This window comes from Lynx rufus, unplaced genomic scaffold (genome assembly GCF_022079265.1).
Source record: "Lynx rufus isolate CCGP_SWC_20201006 ecotype Redwood Valley unplaced genomic scaffold, mLynRuf1.p SCAF_6, whole genome shotgun sequence".
NCBI classification, from domain to species: domain Eukaryota; kingdom Metazoa; phylum Chordata; class Mammalia; order Carnivora; family Felidae; genus Lynx; species Lynx rufus.
In genome coordinates this window covers 115,476,813-115,495,462 of record NW_025814878.1, presented here as the reverse complement: position 1 = coordinate 115,495,462, position 18,650 = coordinate 115,476,813, and the positions used below count along the sequence as shown (strand labels likewise).

At 51.0% G+C, this 18,650-nt stretch overlaps 2 protein-coding genes and 1 long non-coding RNA gene across 4 annotated transcripts; 1 reads left to right on the top strand and 2 right to left on the bottom strand.

Moving 5' to 3' along the window:
* Nucleotides 1-6,211: 6,211 nt before the first annotated feature.
* PRRT1 (proline rich transmembrane protein 1) lies at nucleotides 6,212-9,800 on the bottom strand. The gene is made up of 4 exons (XM_047103192.1): nucleotides 9,681-9,800; nucleotides 8,242-8,780; nucleotides 7,431-7,616; nucleotides 6,212-7,288 (listed from the first exon to the last, which is right to left on the bottom strand). Exons 1-4 carry the CDS (start codon nucleotides 9,697-9,699, stop codon nucleotides 7,112-7,114), a joined length of 921 nt encoding a protein of 306 aa, XP_046959148.1. The 5' UTR covers nucleotides 9,700-9,800; the 3' UTR covers nucleotides 6,212-7,111.
* Nucleotides 9,801-10,943: 1,143 nt separating this feature from the next.
* Nucleotides 10,944-12,083, bottom strand: LOC124528022 (uncharacterized). Its single transcript, XR_006966056.1, has 2 exons — nucleotides 11,995-12,083; nucleotides 10,944-11,589 (listed from the first exon to the last, which is right to left on the bottom strand). It is a non-coding gene; the product is annotated as an uncharacterized LOC124528022 (long non-coding RNA).
* On the top strand, nucleotides 11,583-18,608 carry PPT2 (palmitoyl-protein thioesterase 2). 2 transcript variants are annotated; one of them, XM_047101342.1, is made up of 9 exons: nucleotides 11,583-12,003; nucleotides 12,342-12,535; nucleotides 12,788-12,941; nucleotides 13,396-13,491; nucleotides 13,580-13,687; nucleotides 14,443-14,526; nucleotides 14,646-14,730; nucleotides 17,553-17,607; nucleotides 17,781-18,608. In XM_047101342.1, exons 2-9 carry the CDS (start codon nucleotides 12,350-12,352, stop codon nucleotides 17,922-17,924), a joined length of 912 nt encoding a protein of 303 aa, XP_046957298.1. In that variant the 5' UTR covers nucleotides 11,583-12,003; nucleotides 12,342-12,349; the 3' UTR covers nucleotides 17,925-18,608. The 2 variants fall into 2 exon arrangements, with proteins under 2 accessions (XP_046957298.1, XP_046957297.1); XM_047101341.1 differs by lacking the exon at nucleotides 11,583-12,003 and adding an exon at nucleotides 12,110-12,202.
* Nucleotides 18,609-18,650: the final 42 nt, after the last annotated feature.

Here is an 18,650-nt window from a genome sequence, read left to right as displayed (position 1 = left end):
GGGACAATGGTAGCTGTGGGAGCTTGGATTAGGCAGAGGATCAAGGGAAGGGTCCTGAAGCCCTCTAATATGTAGGTGTCTGGAAGAGGAGTAGGAGCTGTCAATGAAGACAAAAGGAGCAGCAAATAAGGAATTAGGGAATACAATACTTTTTTTTAGTTGGATCCAGAAAGAGTATTAAAGTGAAGAAAGCATTTCAAAGAGGAAGAAGTGTTCGACTGTGTCACATATTGCTGATGGTCTAGTTCAGCATTTCTCAATCTTGACACAGGTATATTACAAAGTAATTTAATGAACATCATGCAGCTTAAGAAATAAAATCTCCCTGGGGCACCTGGGTGGCTCAGTTGGTTGAGAGTCCGACTTCGGCTCAGGTCATGATCTCATGGTCTGTGAGTTCGAGTCCTGCGTCGAGCCTCAGCAGGCCTGGAGCCTGCTTCAGATTCTGTGTCTCCCTCTCTCTCTGTCCCTCCCCTGCTCATGCTCTGTCTCTCTCTGTCTCAAAAATAAATAAAAACATTAAAAAAGATTTTGAGAAATAAAATCTCCCTGCCATTGTTAAAGTTCCCTGTGTGTCCCTCTCCAATTGAATTTCCTCTCCTGCCAAGGAGTATCTACTATTCTGAATGTTGTGCTTTCACTGCATAGGTAAATAGAAAATGAGAGGTTTTTTTTTTTCCTTCTCAAACGTGAGCTGTATTATTACAGCATCTTTGTATGATGATGGGAATGTTTCAGTAAAGAGGGGGAAACTGATTATGTAGGAGAGGTAGGAGATAATTTTAAGAGTCTCATTTCTGAAAGGTGGGAAGGGACAGGACCCCAATGTACAGATGGGGTGGCGACTGGGAGCAGGTCAGCTTCTCTGCAGTAACAAGAAGGCAATAAATACAGCTGAAAACCAAATGAACTAGTAGATTTGAGGGTGGAACCAGGGGGAAGTTGTCTTCTGAAATTTTCTGTTTTCTCACTGAATAGGAAGGAAGGTTGCCATCTTGTGAAATTGCAGTCTCAGACTTGGGGGATGTGAACAGCTTGGGGCAATGTGAGCTTGCAGGCCATACTGAGGGCTGATAGGAAGTGAGACCAGTCAATATGACTGTGTATTTTCCCCCAGACATATTCAGCTGTTGGTGGCAGGTGCGGAGCAGGCAGAATTGGATTTAACCAGGACTAAAATGTGTCTGAATGAGAGGGGCCAGGAATAAAAGGGCAAGGGCTGAGAGGTGATGACAGTATTGAACCATGAGATCTATACTGGGTAATGAGGGAAGCGAAAAATTGAGGGGAACAAATATGAAAGAAGAGTGAGAGAGTCAAAGGATGGAAGGTCTGGGTGGGATTGAAGAACTTTTGGAATGAGGTACTGAATGGAAGAAGGGGTGACATGCAAAGACTGAACAGATTTGGGAGGGGTGGCAGTTATTGATGGTAACCCAGCTGGAGGTAGGACACAGAGAGAAGAGTGGCTAAGGAGTGGGGGAAAACCTTGGTGGAAGTGATGAAGCCCAGGAATTGATCAGGGTGCTGGATGGTTATTTACAGGGCTATTCAAGCCCCCCCCCCAAAGTAATGAAATGACAGACGTGGTGGTAAAGAGGAAGGAAGGCAGTAACCTATGTACTGAATCTTCAATGAACGAGGGGGAATGATGACCCAGAATCAAATGATTGGGGGAATCAGACCTCCCAAGTAGATGTTAGAAGGGTCCAGAGCCTCTCCTAGAGGATGGGATCTCTGTCTGTAGTGGTGCAAGAATCAAGAGCACCACACAGGGAAGGAATTCAGGTAAACTGGGAGGGAAATCAAATTGGAATACACTTCAGGGAGGAATCTGGGTGAAGAGATCTGGAGGAAGCCATTGTCATTCATTTCTTCCTCTGCCTAATTCTTTTTCATTCAATTGAGTTCAAAGAGTGGTACAAGAGGTTTTATCTGATGAGGATCTGAAAACCAGAGCTAAACCAAATTTGGCTCCTGCCTTCTAGTAGCTCACAAAGTGAGATGTTTACATCAAGACCTCAGGTGGGGGGTCCCTGGGTGGCTCAGTGGGTTAAGCCTCTGGCTCTTGGGTTCGGCTCAGGTCATGATCTCACAGTTCTGGGGTTCGAGCCCCGTGTTGGACTAGCACCTGCACAGCCTGCTTGGAATTCTCTCTTCCTGCCCTCACCCCCAATAAGTAAATAAACTTTCATTTATTTTTGTAAAGATTTTTAAAAGGTTTATTTATTTATTTTGAGAGAGAGCGCGCGCGCATGAGCAGGGGAGGAGCAGAGAGAGAGCAGGACAGAGGATCTGAAATGGGCTCTGCACTGACAGCAGTGAGCCTGATGTGGGGCTCCAACTCACAAACCATGAGATCATGACCTGAGTCGAAGTCAGATGCTTAACTGACTGAACCACCCAGGTGCCCCTAAGTAAGTAAACGTTAAAAAAAAAAAAACACCCAAAACAGAAACAAACAAAAACAACAACATCTCAGGTGGGAAGACATGGGAAAATGCAGATAAAGTGAACAATGTGTAGGTTTTAGATCTGCATACCTTTCTCTTAAAGAAAGTTGCTCTAGGGGCGCCTGGGTGGCTCAGTCGGTTAAGCGTCCGACTTCGGCTCAGGTCATGATCTCGCGGTTCGTGAGTTCAAGCCCCGCGTCAGGCTCTGTGCTGACAGCTCAGAGCCTGGAGCCTGTTTCAGTTTCTGTGTCTCCCTCTCTCTCTGACCCTCCCCCATTCATGCTCTGTCTCTCTCCGTCTCAAAAATAAATAAACGTTAAAAAAAAAAATTAAAAAAAAAAAAAAAAGAAAGTTGCTCTAGTTGAAGCCATAGGCTCTCCCTCCTCCTCTCTTTGTGGTCCCTAAACTTCCTCTAAGCCTATGGTTTGCAATCTTGGCTGCCCTTTGGAATTACCTGGGGATGTCTAAAAAAATATTGATGCCTGAGTCTCACCCTTAGAGACTGTGATTTAATTGGTTCAGGATGTGACCTGGGCTTTGGGATTTTTAAAAGCTCCCAGATGACTCTAATGTATAGCCAGGGGTGAGAATCATTGCTCCAAGGAATGCCTGGAGCTCTGTTTAGAAGTGATTGCTTTAGTCAAATCCATAGGAGAGAAATTCCTTCCTGCTTGAGTTGGGGTGAATTGATCTGAGCCATAAAGGATAGGTAAATTTTGGCCAAGTGGAGACGCAAATGTGAAGGGAGAACATCGTGAGCTCAAGCTTAGATGTGGTCTGAAACACATGACAAGCAGCAAACAATTTGGTTTGCAAGAGACAGAGTTTAGAGAAAGAGGTCTGAGATTTGAGAACAGCTGGGCAAAAACCTGGGGGTGGAATGATGAGTAATGCAGTTTGGTCGGAGATTAGGATGAAGAGAGAAAGCTGGATGGTTTTAAATTATGGAAGGGAGTGAAGGCCAGATTACAATTTTATAAATAATTGAGTAAGCAATAGGGAATCTTGAAGGAATTTTGAGAAGTGGAGTTATAAAAAAAAGCATGTTTAGGGAGGGTAACCTGACAGCAGTGTTGAGGGAGACTTGGAGCTGCGAGAGGTAGGAGAGGTAGGAAGTAGGGAGATCATTTAGAGGAGCTGTTGCAGCAATCCCAGATGAGGTCATTATTCAGACAAGCACTGGGGAAAAGTTACAGATTCAAAAGATATTGTGATGATAAAATTGATTTAGCTTGACAGCACACCAAAAAGTAAAGGCAGGAGAAAGATGGAGGGAACATTAAGTTTTCAGATAAGAGTGATGGGGAAAATGATGCCATTAAGAGAGACAGGGAAGCAGGTTTTCAGTAGCATCTCATCATTTTGGTTTGGAACATGCTGAGTTTAGAGGACAAGCAGTATGGTCCATGTGGCCGTATTCCACAGGCACTGGAAGAATGCCTGCATATACATATATAGGTTGGAGAATGTCTCTGACAACTCAGACTGCTGTAACAAAATACCACAAACTGTGAATGGCTTATAAACAACAGGAGTTATTTCTCACAGTTCTGGAGGCCGGGAAGTTTAAGATCCAGGTGGTGGCAGATTTGGTGTAAGGTGAGAGCCCCCTCTGGTACATGGAATGCTGTCTTCTCACTGTGTCCTCATGTGGTGGAGCTCTCTGGGGTCTCTTTTTATAAGGGCACTAATCTTTTTTTTTTAACATTTATTTTTGAGAGAGAGAGACAGAGTGTGAGTGGGGGAGGGGCAGAGAGAGAGGGAGACACAGAATCTGAAGCAGGCTCCAGGCTCCAAGCTGTCAGCACAGAGCCTGATGTGGGGCTCAAACTCATGAACCATGAAATCATGACCTGAGCTGAAGTCGGATGCTCAACCAACTGAGCCACCCAGGCATCCCAAGGGCATTAATCTTATTCATGAGGGTCTGTCCTCATGACTAATCACTTCCCAAAGGCCCCACCATCACGCTGAGGATTAAATTTCAACTGATCTAATTAATTTGAGGAGAACACGAACATTTGGTCCATGGCAGAAAAACATTTAGTTAGAAATTATCTCTGAATTTGGAGTGGATGGGAAAGTCTCAGAAAAGGGTAAAATCTAGAGATAGACACTTAGGGGAAGGGAGGGAAAAAAAAGAGGGGGGGCATGATTTGAAGTATGTACAGAGGTGGGGAGGGGGGAGATAACATGTCCGTGAACTAGGTGAGTGGAGAATCTAGGGACAAGGGACAAACATGGGAGGGTTCAGAAAGGCACTGCATATATACTGTGCAAATGCCATTGATTTTGGTTCCTAGTAATTTCTGGTAACTTTGGTTCTTGGTAACTTCTGGTATTTGAGAGAGCAGTTTCAGTAGAGGAGGGAGTGGAAATATGTTTTAAAGGGTTAAGAAATAGTGGGTATGAAAAAAAGAGAGACACAGACACATCTCTGACAATACTTATATAAGGGAGGGGGGAATGAGTAGGTGGTGAGGAAGTGGAAGCTGCAAATGTGAATTCTTTTTTCAAGATCTTTGGTGAACAAAACACATTAAATCTGAAACGTCCAAAGGGGAACCCATGATTTCCATAGTCCATCTCATCCTTCTCCCATGTCTCCTATCTCGGTGCATGGTTTTCCTTCAGATTCTCAACTCCATGAGGTCGGTGTTCACATCTATTGTCTGGGTAGATGTCTTGCCAGCATCCTGCATGGCGTCTGCATGTTGTATGAATGCACAAATTCAGCATAGAACCCTATCCTGCAGGTGTACAGATGGATATCAAGTCCACTGCTTATGCACCCCTATACCAGAGGCCTCCTGGTTGACCTCAGGGTACCAGTGGGCAACTAGCCCTAGCTGGACTTGAGAGCCTAGTGACCTCTTCTCTGGGGCTCTGCTGTGGTCTGAATATTTGTGCTCCCCACCAAATTCATACGTTGAAATCCTAATGCACAATTTGATGGTATTAGGAGGTGGGGGTCTTTGGGAGGTGCTTAAGGTCATGAAGGTGGAACTCTCATGAATGGGATGCTTTTGTAAAAAAGACCCTGTAGGGCTCCCTTGCCCCTGCCACCATGTAAGGATACAATGAGAGGTCTGTAACTCAGAAGAGGGCCCTCACCCAACTATACTGGCAGCCTGCTGTCAGACTTCCAGCCTTCAGAACTGTGAAAAATAAATTTCTGTTACTTATAAGTCACCGAGTCAATAGCATTTTTGTTCTAGCAGCCTGTGTGGACTGCGATGGCCTCCCATAGCACTCTGCTCCCTTTGCCTTCCCCATGCAGGTACAACATACCATGCAGGGCTCTAATCCAAGTTGTTTACCACCCTCCAGCCTGAAGGCAGGAACAGCTGTAAGCAGTTGGCATCTTTTCCCTGTCACCCTATTAGAATAGTCTGTCCTTTTCTCCCGATTTCCTGGAGTTCTGGGATAGATACTTGGGTCTACTTGTAAATTCCCTCTCTTCAAAGCCCTAAGCCCAGTCTAATAGAAAGTGAAAAATGTGTGCTGGGGGAAAGAAATCCCCACCAAGAATGGACCCCATACCAGATTTCCCTGGTAGGATTCCTAAGGAGCCTCCCCTCCCCCCTCCCATGGTTGTGTCTGTCTCTGTGGTGTCTTGGGAATCTGTCTCCTCCCATATTTGTCTCTGTCAGTTTTCTTTTATCTTTCTTTCCCTCGGAAGGGAAGCTAAGAGGAGGTAAAAGAGGGAACCAAAGGAGGAGGGTCTTTGTAAGGCGGCAGTCTTCGGAATTGCGGGTGATAAATCCACTTAGTCTCTTTAATATTCTTTCAGAAATTCACACACACACTCACGCACAAATCAGAACAAGGTAGGGACTGCCGAGGGGAGCGGGGAACGGGGCTGGCTCCTCCTGACGTTGGGAGGTCCTACCCTGGGTTACCTTCTGCCCGGCCGCCCACTGATTGGAATAGGTGGAAGGGAATATTTACAGAGAACGGGGACGTTCGTCATCCCGGGGTGAAAGGTCCTAAACTGGGAACCTCCGAAATCTCATTCCAAAATTACCAAAAGTAGAGGTTCTGGGATTAGCAAGAAAATAGTAAGAGACCTGGGTGGAGAAGACAAAACTGTACCACCAAAAATGAGAGAGCGTGGGGGCGTGACTACCTCGGGGCTAGGTCCCCGCGCCAGGAGAAGGGGAGGAGTGTGTCAGTCCGGGGGCGAGGCCTAGCGCCACAACCCAATCACCGGACGCAATCACCTCGCGGGGAAGGAAAAGAAGGCGGAGCCTGCCGCCCTGGAGGCGGGGTTTTGACAGAGCCAGGGCGGAGCCTATAGAGGAGGCGGGGCTTTGGGGACCGGTCTCCCAGCTGCGAGCGGAGACCCAAGGAGCTCCGCTGGGGTCGCTGCATTTAGAGGCGGCGGGGTACTGGAGTGACTGAGGGCCCGGCATTTGGCAGGGATCCCGGAAAATGGCATCCCTGGGGGGGGGTGTGGGTTTTTTCGGGGTTCCTGAGGAACTGGATTCGGAGCGTGCCCGCAAGGCGAGAGGTTCCGTGGAGGCAGAGTTTAGGATGTATCGAAATTCGGTGGCCCCAGAGGCAGGTGTGCGGGGCACCCACTGGATCCGCTGCGTGGCTGCAGAACGCGCTTGGGAGGTTGAGGGGCGCGGGGCGGGGCCAGGCCGGGTGCGTCCTTACGGATCCCAGTAGTTCTCATGGTGCTGAGCGGCAATGATGATGACTACGGTGAGGATGGTACAGAGCACCATGGCTGCGATGCCCACCGCTAGGGAGATGAAGGAGAAGTTCCGGGCCTCGCGGGAAGCGATCTCGGCAGACACCATGTCTCCGCGGGCCAAGGCCGTGCGCACCTGCGGGAGACGGGCGGAAGAAAGCTGATCAGAGCTGCTGCTCCCTCTGAGATGCTTCCCAGAACATTCGGCACTCCCTTGGAATAAGAAAAACCGGGTGAGGGCTCCCTTCCCAGATGCCCGCCCTCTCCCCCACTTCCACCTGCACTGCCTTGAAGATGGCGATGATGCCCGTAGGCCAGAAGCAACAGATGGTGGTCAGCACCGCGATGGGCATGTAGTCGTGCGGCGGGCGCCTCGGCTCTAGCAGGGCCAGCCCTGGGGCCTGGGGCGGCGGGGGGAGCGTGGAGGTTACTCCCGTCCCCCCCGGGGTCCCGCCTGTATAGGGCTGTGTAGAGAAGGTTGGGGGGAGAGAATGTCATTCCCATCGTCTCTGAGCCCACCAACATTCTGTGTCTGGCACGATGGTTTTTAAAGCACAATTCTTGCACGTTGCTTCTCAGAGAAACTTATCATCCACGACCCTTCCAGGACACCCATAAATTCCACTAGGTTCTTCTCTCTTCACTGCTGTCATTAACCCTATATTCTTGGTGATCTCCACACTCCCTCTCCCAAGGTATGGCCGCACCAGGGGTGCCCTGGCCTCACTTCAGACCTCGTTTCTTCTCTCCAAATATCTGCCTGGCCTTCCCTATTCAGTCAGTTCCAGGTTTACTCTCCCTCATCCTCCTCCATGGTTCCCAGGTTTCGTTTCTTCTCCCCCTCTCTCCAGGCTGTTTCCTTCTTTCAAACCTCCTCTGGACTTCTAGGCTCCCTTCCCCTTCTCTGACCCCAAATGACAACCAGACCCTTCAACCCCCCGACCCCCATTCCCAAGCCTTTCCTAGTCCCTCCTGTCTCTAGGCCTTGTCCTAGGAACGCCACCTGGTCCCAGGCCCTGTTTCTCTATCTCACTAGCCCCCTGTGTGTCCCCACCCCTTCCTCCCAGGCCCCATCCGCCCTGTACTCACCGTGCCCACTGGGTAGACCGGCACGTAGGCAGTGCAAGGCTGCAGCTGTAAGGGGTAGCCGGGGGCTACATAGCCCCCCAGTGGCAGCGTGCCTACCGCCCCCGTGTGCGTGGGCACTACGAAGCCCGGAGCCTGGGCCGTATGGGAGGGCGCCGGCGGGGGTGGGGCGGCGGCGGCCGGCGGCGGCGGGGGCAGTGGGCCCTCGAAGCGAGTCTCCTGCAGGTAAGGGTCGGGTGGCATGCGGGGCAAGGTAGCGCAGCCGGGTGGGGGCGCCCCGGCGGCCGGGCCAGGTGGAGCGTGGTGTGGCGGTCGCGGCAGGGTGGCGGAGGATGAGGGACCGCGCTGACCAGTGGCCACGGAAGAAGCCAGGCCGCCTGCCCCCAAGCGCGGGAGGGTGGCGGTCCCGGACTGGTGGTAGTGGTGGTGGTGGTGATGGTGAGAGGAAGGGGCTGCCTGTGGGGGTGGGGCAGGGGGCTCGGCCGGGGGTTGGGGGGCATTATAGGGTGGTGGAGAGGTGTGAGGGACTGAGTCTGAGAGGCCTGGGGGCAGTGAGCACAGGAGAGGGTATGGGGAGAGAGGCAAGACAGGCAGAGAAGAGATAAGGGGGTAGGGGGAGACACAGGGCCAGGGATGGAGAAAGATAATGGGAGAGACAGAGGAGATGGGTGAGAAGCCATCTCTTGGTCTTAGGGGCAGGAAAGGGGTTGTATCTAAGCCATCTGCCCACCCCCCTTGTTTCTTTCAATCTAGTTTTGAAGTGGAAACCCTCCTCTGCTCATCTCCCCCTTCAGCAACGGTGCCCACAGCTTTCGCCTGCACACCCAAGCTATGGCTGCCTTGGGCTTGCCCATCTGAGCTAGTCCTGTGTGTGCACGTGTGTAGACATGCAACACTGTGTTAACATGTGCTCAATTCAACAGTTGTATAAACACATGAAGGATGACATATTCCACTCTGTCTTCTTGCACTGGGGATGGGTGCCCTAGCCTCTCTGGGAATCTCAGCACCTCATTTAGGGCAGATGAACAAGGGTCTTCTGGATTCTACTCCCCTGACAACCTCTATCTCATCATGTTTTTATTATTTCCCCACTGAATGTCTCCATGTGAGCCAGTGTCATCTGTCCATCTGTCACTCCCAATGATGCTATCCCTGCAGTACCTGGCTGATGCTAAGCCACTCTTGTACTTCCTTCACCCTTTCAACCTGTCCCCTTTCCATGTTGTTGGCAAGGGGACAAGGCTGAGATTGGAAGGAGAGGAAGGAGGGGAATACAGAAAGAGAAAGGGATGGGGGGGTTGAGAGCTGGACCGAAATGAAATGAAATAGAATCGCCCCCCCCCCCCAACGGAGGGGTGAGGGAGGGGGTTGGGGCCAAGGATGGGGGGAGAGTCTGGAGATGGTGGAAAGGGCAGGAGGTTTTGTTGTTGTTTTTTTACCTGACTTTTCCGATGACATGCCTGTGGTGTCGCTGGGACAGGGTGTCTGCAGCGGGAGTCGGGGTCCCTGGCTGGCGTCGGAGTCTTGGTGTGCGGATTGCGCAGCCGGTGGCGGCAGCACAGAGATGGAGAGATGAAGACAGCGGCGGGGGGCGGAGGGAGAGCCGGGAAGGGGGGGGAGCTTAAAGGGGCCGAGGAGAGGGAGGGGGAGAGTTTCCGAGGTACCCTCACTAGGTCTCTCCTCCTCTCACCCCGGCATTCAGGCCCCCAGTTTGGGCTCCCTTGGAGTTGTCATGGAAACAGGGAGGCGAGCAAGACCAGGCAAGGCGGGTGGGACTAAGGGAAGGAGGGAGTGGGGGGGGGGAGGGGGGAGAACTCTCTAGAGTCTTCCCCTCCAAGACTGGCTACAGTGATTATACTGTGGGAGGAAGTGAGCAGGTGCTCGGTGGATTCAGTACCCCAGTCCCCACCGGATCTGGTTCACCCTAGTCAGATGTTCCCCTCCTCAGCTTCCCTCAGAGTCCCTGCAAGTTCTCAGGACCTTCTCCCCAATGCTTGGCCTTAGCTGCCCCCACTTTAAGAAAGATAACTGCGTGAGAGAGAACTGCAGAGTTGAGACCCGCGATGACCTGAAAGAGTTCCCAGGGTTATGGTCTGGGTGAATTGCAGGTAAAATGGGGGGCTTGGGTCTAGAGTATTTCCAGGGGAGTTGGACCTACGGTTGGGGGGGTGGGGGTGGGAGAAGGACAGAGAGTAAGTTTGGGGGATAATATATGCTCTTTCCCCACTTGATTATCGGGCTTCTTAGAGTTCCTGGGCCCCTCAGTGTTCAGATCCATTTTTTAAAATCCCACCCATCCACCCACCACCTCTGCCAAGACGCAACGCCACCTCCTGAGTCGACGGGAGTGCGAGGTTCAGGGCACAGCAGTAATTGCAGTCTTTTATTTGTTCATTGTATCTTGGGGGCACGTATATGGGGAGGGGAGGTGAAGACAGGCCGTCTACCGAGACTTACAGGAGTTGGGCTTTTTGCAAAAACGCAGTCGGGGACCCTCCCCTACCTCCACCTTCAGATTAGTACTGCCCAACCCCCACCCGAGGCAGTCGCCCTCCCGGGCTATGTCCTCGCCCTCGCGTCCAAGTGGAGCCTACAGAGCTCCAGACATTTAGGTCACGGCCCCAAGCTGGTTGTTCCAGTTTCCAAGGCGTTTGCCTGAACCCCCGACCCCCCACTGCCACCCCATCCTCACACTACACAACTCGGGGCACAGATCGGTTTTATTGAGAGACTTTAGACCGGCAAAGACCTTGTGAACAGGAGGGATTCAGACAAGCTTCGAAATCCTTTTCTCAACGGAAGCGTCTTTCAATGCTAAGCAAAAGCCCACCTAGGTATCGGGTAGGGATCAAGGCGGAGTTGCGGGACGTCTGGAGCTCGGAAGTCTGGAAGGGGTTCGAAGGTCTGCGTCGGGAGCCGCACACAGGAACTCCCGGCTAAGGGCCGATTGCGGGGGTCTCTCAAGTTGAAAGACTGGTGGAAACCACGCACGCGTGAGTCAGCGCTGCCCCAGGGGCCCTCCGCCCCTTGGAGGTGGGTCGTGTACCAGGAGTGGAGTAGAGTAGGCCAGGAGAAACTGGGCCAGGCTGCACTTTTAGCTCGAGGGGCCTCGAGGACTCTTCGCGTCTCTGGAGACAAGGGCACTACACGCACTTCATAATGAAGAGTTGTAAGACGCTGACCTGGGGCCTGCCGGCAGGCGGGTGGGGATGGGGAGGGGTCCGCTTGGGCTGGCTTCAGCCCTGATCCGGTGGCCTGAGACGAAATGCGGAGGACTGCCTTTCCGCAGCGCCCTCCCACCTCCCGCGGAGGCAGGGGAACTTCACGTTCCGCAGCGGAGCCGGACGCCTGAATTGGGAAATGGGGCGAATCGAGACCAGGAATTCGGACCCTGGTGTCGCTGGTGCCTGGCAGGGCCAGAACTGGCCTTCTCATGATTCCCAGGATTTGTTTGATGCTTCTTCCTCTCCCCACCAGTCTAAAATGGATCGCTCTGTCTTTTTCCTCCCCCCGCTCGCGGAGTGCAGTGGAATGTTCCATTGCCCCTCCAGTCCTGGGCCTGCGTTACAGGGGACGCGGGCACTGTTGCCAGGGAAAGCCCCGGACGTGACGGCGAAGCGCGACCCCTAGCAGCCTCCCCTCTCCCATCCGTCATTCCCCTGCGCGAGCTCTCTTCACACCCTTCCCCTCCCCCCACCTTGCGGGTTCCAGTCTAGGGAGAAGTAAACAGCTGGCGGAGCCAGGCTCACGGACCTAGGCCAGGTGGGAGCTTGCATTCTCCAGAAGCCTGCGCTGCTGCTCGGGGGTCTTTCTTGCAAAACCCAGGGTCGTGCATGGCTGGGATGATGCACTAAGAAGATCCTCGGCCTAGGGACCGAGTCCCCGTAGAGTTGGGGGCGGGGCTTCGGGTGCGCGTCCGTGCGTCAATGTGTAGGGGTGTGTGTTTCCCCACAACCTTGAAGTAAGTTAAAAGTAGGCTGTTTTGTGACCTGAACCTAGTGTGAGCACGGGCGGGGAGGGGGATCTTGATGCCAGGCGTCTGCTTCGAGGGGAGGGTGTGTTGTCATCTCTCTCACAGGCCCTCATCGCCCCCTTCTCAGGCGGGAGCATGCTGGGGCTCAGGGGGCTGCGGCTGCCCCCGGCGGGGATCCTGCTCCTGTTGCCGTTCCTGCCGCTGCTGCTGCTGCCCGCAGCCCCCGCGCCCCATCGCGCTCCCTACAAGCCGGTCATCGTGGTGCACGGGCTCTTTGACAGCTCGTACAGCTTCCGCCACCTGCTGGAATATATCAACGAGGTCTGGTAGGGGACACCCTGTTGTGGGGCGTTGGAGGCGTCTGTAGTGGCTGGGGAAAGAGAATGGGGAACCGAAAGTTGCCATTCTGGGCCTGCTCAGTTCCTGGAGGAGCTGGTGCTGGCGTTGGGAGATCGGGGGATGAGATCCCTGGTTCTAGCAGGGCACAATTAGGCATGTGGACACTGCCCAGGGGGGCGGTGTGGAGGGGCTCCACAGTCCATCCCCTGTTGCAGCACTGCCCCCTTCCCACAGACACACCCCGGGACTGTGGTGACAGTGCTCGATCTCTTCGATGGGAGAGAGAGCTTGCGACCCCTGTGGGAACAGGTGCAAGGGTTCGGAGAGGCTGTGGCCCCCATCATGGCAAAGGCCCCTCAAGGGGTGCATCTCATCTGCTACTCGCAGGGTAGGCGCCCTCCCCCTCCCAACTCCTAAGCCCTCTCTGAGGCTTGATCTTTATCTGAGGGACACATTCTAGTGTCCCCTTTTCTGAACCACATTCTTCCAGCCCTGGTACCTGAGCCCTACTTTTCTGACTTCCTTCAGCACTTGGGTCTTAGCTCTGTGTCCTGAGTGGGAGGGAGGCTCCCTGCACTGCTGTCCCCATGGATAATGGTTCTTGGAAATAAGGGATAATGGGGAAGTAAAAAACACCCTACAGTTAGAGTCAGAAGACCCAGAATCTAATCTGGCTCTGTCACTTACATGATGTATATAGCCTTTTGCCACAGGGTGTGCCTGTTTTCTCTGGGCCTCAGTCTCCTTATGTACATTGTGGTGGGTGGAGGGGGGTGCCTAGTGGAGAGGCTGTTGGCCTGGCTGTCCCTGAGTCCCTGTCCAATGTGATGTTCTGCCTCCAGGGGGCCTGGTGTGCCGAGCACTGCTCTCTGTCATGGATGAGCACAATGTGGATTCTTTCATCTCTCTCTCCTCTCCACAAATGGGACAGTATGGAGGTGAGCGGGGATCGTAAGGTCAAAGGGGGCCCCGAGTTTTGAGGACACAAAGGTTTGGGGCCACTTGATACTGCTGTTCTCTTGCCAGATACAGACTATTTGAAGTGGCTCTTCCCTACCTCCATGAGGTCTAACCTCTATCGGATCTGCTATAGCCCCTGGGGCCAGGAATTCTCCATCTGCAACTACTGGCACGGTGAGTAGGGGATGCCAAACGGGACTCCATGAGAGGGCACCCTGGAGGGTAGGGCCGGCTGCTCCCACCTGTACCATAACCAACAGCAGTGATGATGAAGATAACTTCATGTAATGAGCACTTACTGTGTGAACAGTCGCTGTTCAGAATGCTTTATGTGTGTTACCTTATCACCTCAGAGTATAGTCTGGTGCAGAGATCACAAGCCAGATAGTACATATTTTTGGTTTTGCAGGCCATATGGTCTCTGTCGCAAATACAATTCTGCCACAGTAGTTTGAAAGCAACCATACACCATATGTAAATGCATGTATCTGTGTTCCAAAAAACTTTATTTATACAGGTAAGCAGTGGGCTGGGTTTGGCCCATGGTCCATAGTTTGCAAACACCTAGTGTAGTTTTTAAGACCATGGATGCTGGGTCCAGACTACTTGTGTTTGAAGCTTGACCCTGTCGGGTGACTGTGGACAAGTTACTTAACCTTACTGTGGCTGTTTTCCTTATCTGTAAAATAATAATCTAGTATCTACCCTATAGGTGGTTGTGAAGATTGAATAAATTAACAAATGTAATGTACTTTGAATAGTATCTGACATAGTAAGTGCTGGACAAAGGTGTTTGGTATCGTGTTTACAATTATTATTATTGTTGATACTATTCACCTTACCTGCTATTGTAGTCTCCTGGTCGTTTTTTCAGACTCTGATCTTGCTTCTTTTCCCTGCTTCTCCTTCTAACTGCTGTTTGTACCTAGACCCCCACCATGATGACTTGTATCTCAACGCCAGCAGCTTTCTGGCCCTGATCAATGGGGAAAGAGATCATCCCAATGCCACTGGTGAGACTCCAGGCTCCTGCCTGGGTCCCGTTTTCTGCTTCTCCAACCCCCTGTGTTTCCCTCTCCAACCTGGCCTGACCCCTGTGACTGACTCAGGCTCTTTTCTTCCCACCCTTCAGCATGGAGGAAGAACTTTCTTCGTGTGGGCCGCCTGGTGCTGATTGGGGGCCCTGATGATGGTGTTATTACCCCCTGGCAGTCCAGGTAATATGGGACTGTGTGGCCCAAAGATTGGCTAAGGATACCCCTTAGCCCCCAACAATTAATCTCCTGCCTGAAACTGGCCTGTACCTCCCACTGGTCAGCTAATGCTCCCATCCTCCATATATCCTGTCACTCAACAACAAAACCTGGGAGTCATTCCTCAATGCCTTGTATCTAGCCCATCAGACTCTACTTCCCCTCCATCCCTAAACCCCTGCTTTGTAAAAACTTTTAACTTTGAAATAATTACAGATTCATAGGAAGTTGCAAAGATAGTTTAGAGAGGTCCTACATAGGTATCTTTTGCCCGGTTCCCCCAGTGATTGCATCCTATGTAACTACAGCACAGTATCAAAACCAGGAAATCGTCATTGGTAGGATGTGTGTGTATAATTCCATGCCACGTTTCCTTCCACCTCTTTTATATACCTGGACTTTTGTAATAGCCTCCAGCCTTATCTCCTCCATCCGATTCCTCAGGAAAATCTATGGCTCCATTGTGCTATGTGTGGGCCTTTGCTGCAATTCATCATGAGTGATCTGAAATGTCACCTAAGCTCCTTTAGTCATTCAACAAATATTTATTGAGCACTGTATATATGCCCAGGCCCTGTTCTGGGCCATTGGGATGCAGCGGTAAATGAAAGAGAAGTCCCCACTCTTACGTAGTTTAATGTCTAGTGTGGGAGACAGAAAAATAGATGCAAATATGTATGTCAGGTGGTGATGAGACAGGCAGGGGAAGGGATTAGAGGGTGACTGGACCCTATGTCAGATAGTGGCCAGATAAGTCCTGGAAGACTTGTCATGGGAGTCGAAACTTAAGGAAGTGAGGGAAGGAGCTGTGCAACAATCTGGGGGGGAAAAACGACTCAGGGAAAAGGAGTGGCACCTACAGAGGTCCTGGGGCTGGTGTGAGGAATAGGGTCGCCAGTGTGGCTAGAGCCCAGGGAGCTGGGAAGAGGGTGGGAGAGGAGATGAAAGAGGTAGCAGGGAGCCAGTAATATTGACCCTTTGTAGGGCAAAGTAAGGCCCTTGTTTTTTATTTTTGTTTTTTCCTAAAATATACAGAACATAAAATTTACCATTTTAAGTGTGCAGTGCAGCGGCAATGAAGCACATTGGCATTCTTGTGTAACCATCACCACCATCCATATTCAGAACTTTTTTTTTCTTCCCAAACTGAAACTCCATAGCCATTAAACAAGAACTCCCCATCCCTGCCTCCCCCCAGCTCCTGGCAACCATGGCCCTTGATTTTTTAATCTGAGTGAGATGAAAAAGGCATTGGAGGGTTTTAAGTGAAGGAGTCATGTTCCTTATAATAGCAAGGGTTGGGATTTATTCTATCTCATTTTACATCTATGACCCTCTGAAGATTGTAATAGCTCACAGTTATATAGTACCTTTTATGTCCCAAGGCACAATTCTAAGTACTTTTCAAATAAATCTCCTTTAATCCTCCTTTGACATGTAAGGAGAGAGGGTTCATGGTAATTACTATTATCCTCGTTTAACATGTAAGGAAACTTAGGTGCAAGGAACTTAAATAACTTGTCTCCATTCATAGAGTTAGTAACTGGTGAAGTCAGGCTATCTAACTTAACCAGGGTGTTTCACTTCCTCTCTGAAAAGGAAGTATTCTTAAATAGGACAAAGAGGATAAGTAATATGCTCAACCACATACATTTGGGAGTGTGTGGCAGAGCTGGAGTTCACATCCCGGTCTGTGTGCCCCTACTGCTCTCCTATACCTGATGAAATCCAGCCCCTCCATGTGGTCTTCAGGCCCCCAACCCAGCTCCCCCATGGGCCCAGCTGGGCCTCACCTCTCTACCTTTGCTCCTGCCCTTCTGTTTGCTGGGGGATCAGCCTTCCCTAGTGGAGAGTACCTCACTGGGAAGGCTTTGTTGGTGCTCTAAAACCAGCGGGGTGGTCTTTTTTTGTTCCCATTGTCCCTTGGACTTAGCACTATTAACGTTTGTTGTTCATGGTCAGTGCCCACTCACTGCCCATGCCAATTAAATATTACTTTTCAAAATTTTAAGACCTTTTTATTTTGAAATAACTTCATACTTAATAAGTTGCTTAAGTATTACAAAACAATTGTGTGTACTCTTCACCTAGATTTTCTAAAGGTTACCATTTTGCCATGTTTATGTCCTCATTCTTTCTTCCCTCTAAATATGTATACGGGGGTATAGGTGTGTTTGTGAACCATTTGAGAGTAGGTTGTAGACATGATGTCTCTTTACTCCTAAAACTTCAGTGTGTCAGTGTCTGTTTTGTGTATACAGGACTTCTCTTTACATATCCACAATATAATTATCAAAGTCAGGAAGTTAACATCAATAAGATACTCTATAGACCTTATTCAAATATTTTCCAGTTGTCCTCATAGGGGAAAAAAAAATGCGGTGCAAGATCTAACCTGGGATCATGTGTTGCATTTACTTGTCCGTGTCTCTTTAGTCTCTCTCTCTCTCTCTTTTTTTTTCCCCCTGGGATATTTCCTCTGTCTTCGTCCATTACATTGATATTTTTGAACTATTTTGTAGAATGTCCCTCAGTTTGGGTTTGTTGGCTGTTTCCTCATGATTAGATTCAGGTTTGCATTTTTGATGGGACTCTGTAGAAGCAACGCTGTAGCCTCTGTGTCACCTTGTGAGGTACATGATATCCACTTGAATATTGTGAGTGTCTTCCTTGCTGCCTATCTCCCAACAGGCCATGAGTTCCTGAGGTCCCTCCCCTAGCCTACCTTGATTTTCTCCCGCTCTCCTGATAACCTCCTCCCCTACCCGCCCTCAATCTCTTTGTAGCTTCTTTGGTTTCTATGATGCAAATGAGACGGTCTTGGAGATGGAGGAGCAACTGGTGAGCCCCCTGGGATAACTTCCCCTTTCTTCTGGCACAGCCCCACCTCAGTCTGTAGCCCTCCCTGCCACTGACCCCTTGAGCTGAAGGGTTCACCCTGTGGGGAGGGGACCTGGGACACCAGGAGGAGCTCACTTTGTTTCTCCTTTTATGACTCTTTGCCCACCTTGAAGGTTTATCTGCGGGATTCTTTTGGGTTGAAGACTCTCTTGGCTCGGGGAGCCATAGTGAGGTGTCCGATGGCTGGGATCTCCCATACGGCCTGGCACTCCAACCGTACCCTTTATGAGACCTGCATTGAACCTTGGCTCTCCTGAGGATGTCCTCAGGGATCCCTCAGGAACTTCCCAGCCCAGAGACCAAGCGGTGGCCTTGGAAAGCAGATGTCAGCTCCGGTGTGCCTGCAACCACCCCATTGCTCCCACACTGCCCCCACCAACCAGGGCTCCCAGGACTCCCTTCCTGTGCTCCTCTGTAGATGACAAATCCTGGTCTCCCCCCCACCTCATGTTTGGGGTTTGCTCCATGCTCTCTCACTCTCCCGAGGCCGAGGCCGAGGCCGAGGTCGGGAAGAGAGAAACCAGGTTTTTATCTCGTGGCTGCTCCTGCTGCTGTGGCTGCTCTGTCTCTGGCTGTATAGGAGAACCCAGCCCCTGCCCACTACAGGGGTCTCCTTCTAGGCCACTCAGGACATTTTTAGCTCCTGTTCTCCCCATGTTCCCTTTTCCCTTTTTCTCAGCCCTCCCAACTCCCAGGAAGGACTACCCATGAGAGTGGGGTTCTGAGGCTCCCCTATGGGGACAGTTCCGTTCTTGAAATGTCAGTGTTGGGGAATATCTATGGCCTGTGAGGCCCATCTCAGGTTTGGGGATCCCCCAGTCCCTCTGTTCAGTGTTGGGGTACCCCCTGGGAGCCTAGTGTCTTTGAGGCCCCAGCCCCTTTTAGCTACCATTGAATGGGTGTTAACCCTGTATTTATGGAAATAAAAGTCCATTTCCTCAGTGTGGTTTGGCTCCTTTCCAGGTGAGGGGGACCTGGCTCCC

What these genes read in the sequence shown, in the direction of transcription:
- PPT2 (XM_047101342.1), top strand. Translation starts at nt 12,350, where the DNA reads ATGCTGGGGCTCAGGGGGCTGCGGCTGCCCCCGGCGGGGATCCTGCTC. An exon ending in CATCTGCAACTACTGGCACG is followed by an intron (nt 13,688 to 14,442) that starts GTGAGTAGGGGA and finishes GTTTGTACCTAG; the next exon opens with ACCCCCACCATGATGACTTG. An exon ending in TGGAGATGGAGGAGCAACTG is followed by an intron (nt 17,608 to 17,780) that starts GTGAGCCCCCTG and finishes CCCACCTTGAAG; the next exon opens with GTTTATCTGCGGGATTCTTT.
- PRRT1 (XM_047103192.1), bottom strand. An exon ending in CGGTCTACCCAGTGGGCACG is followed by an intron (nt 7,617 to 8,241) that starts GTGAGTACAGGG and finishes TTCTCTACACAG; the next exon opens with CCCTATACAGGCGGGACCCC. An exon ending in CCATCTTCAAGGCAGTGCAG is followed by an intron (nt 7,289 to 7,430) that starts GTGGAAGTGGGG and finishes CGTCTCCCGCAG; the next exon opens with GTGCGCACGGCCTTGGCCCG.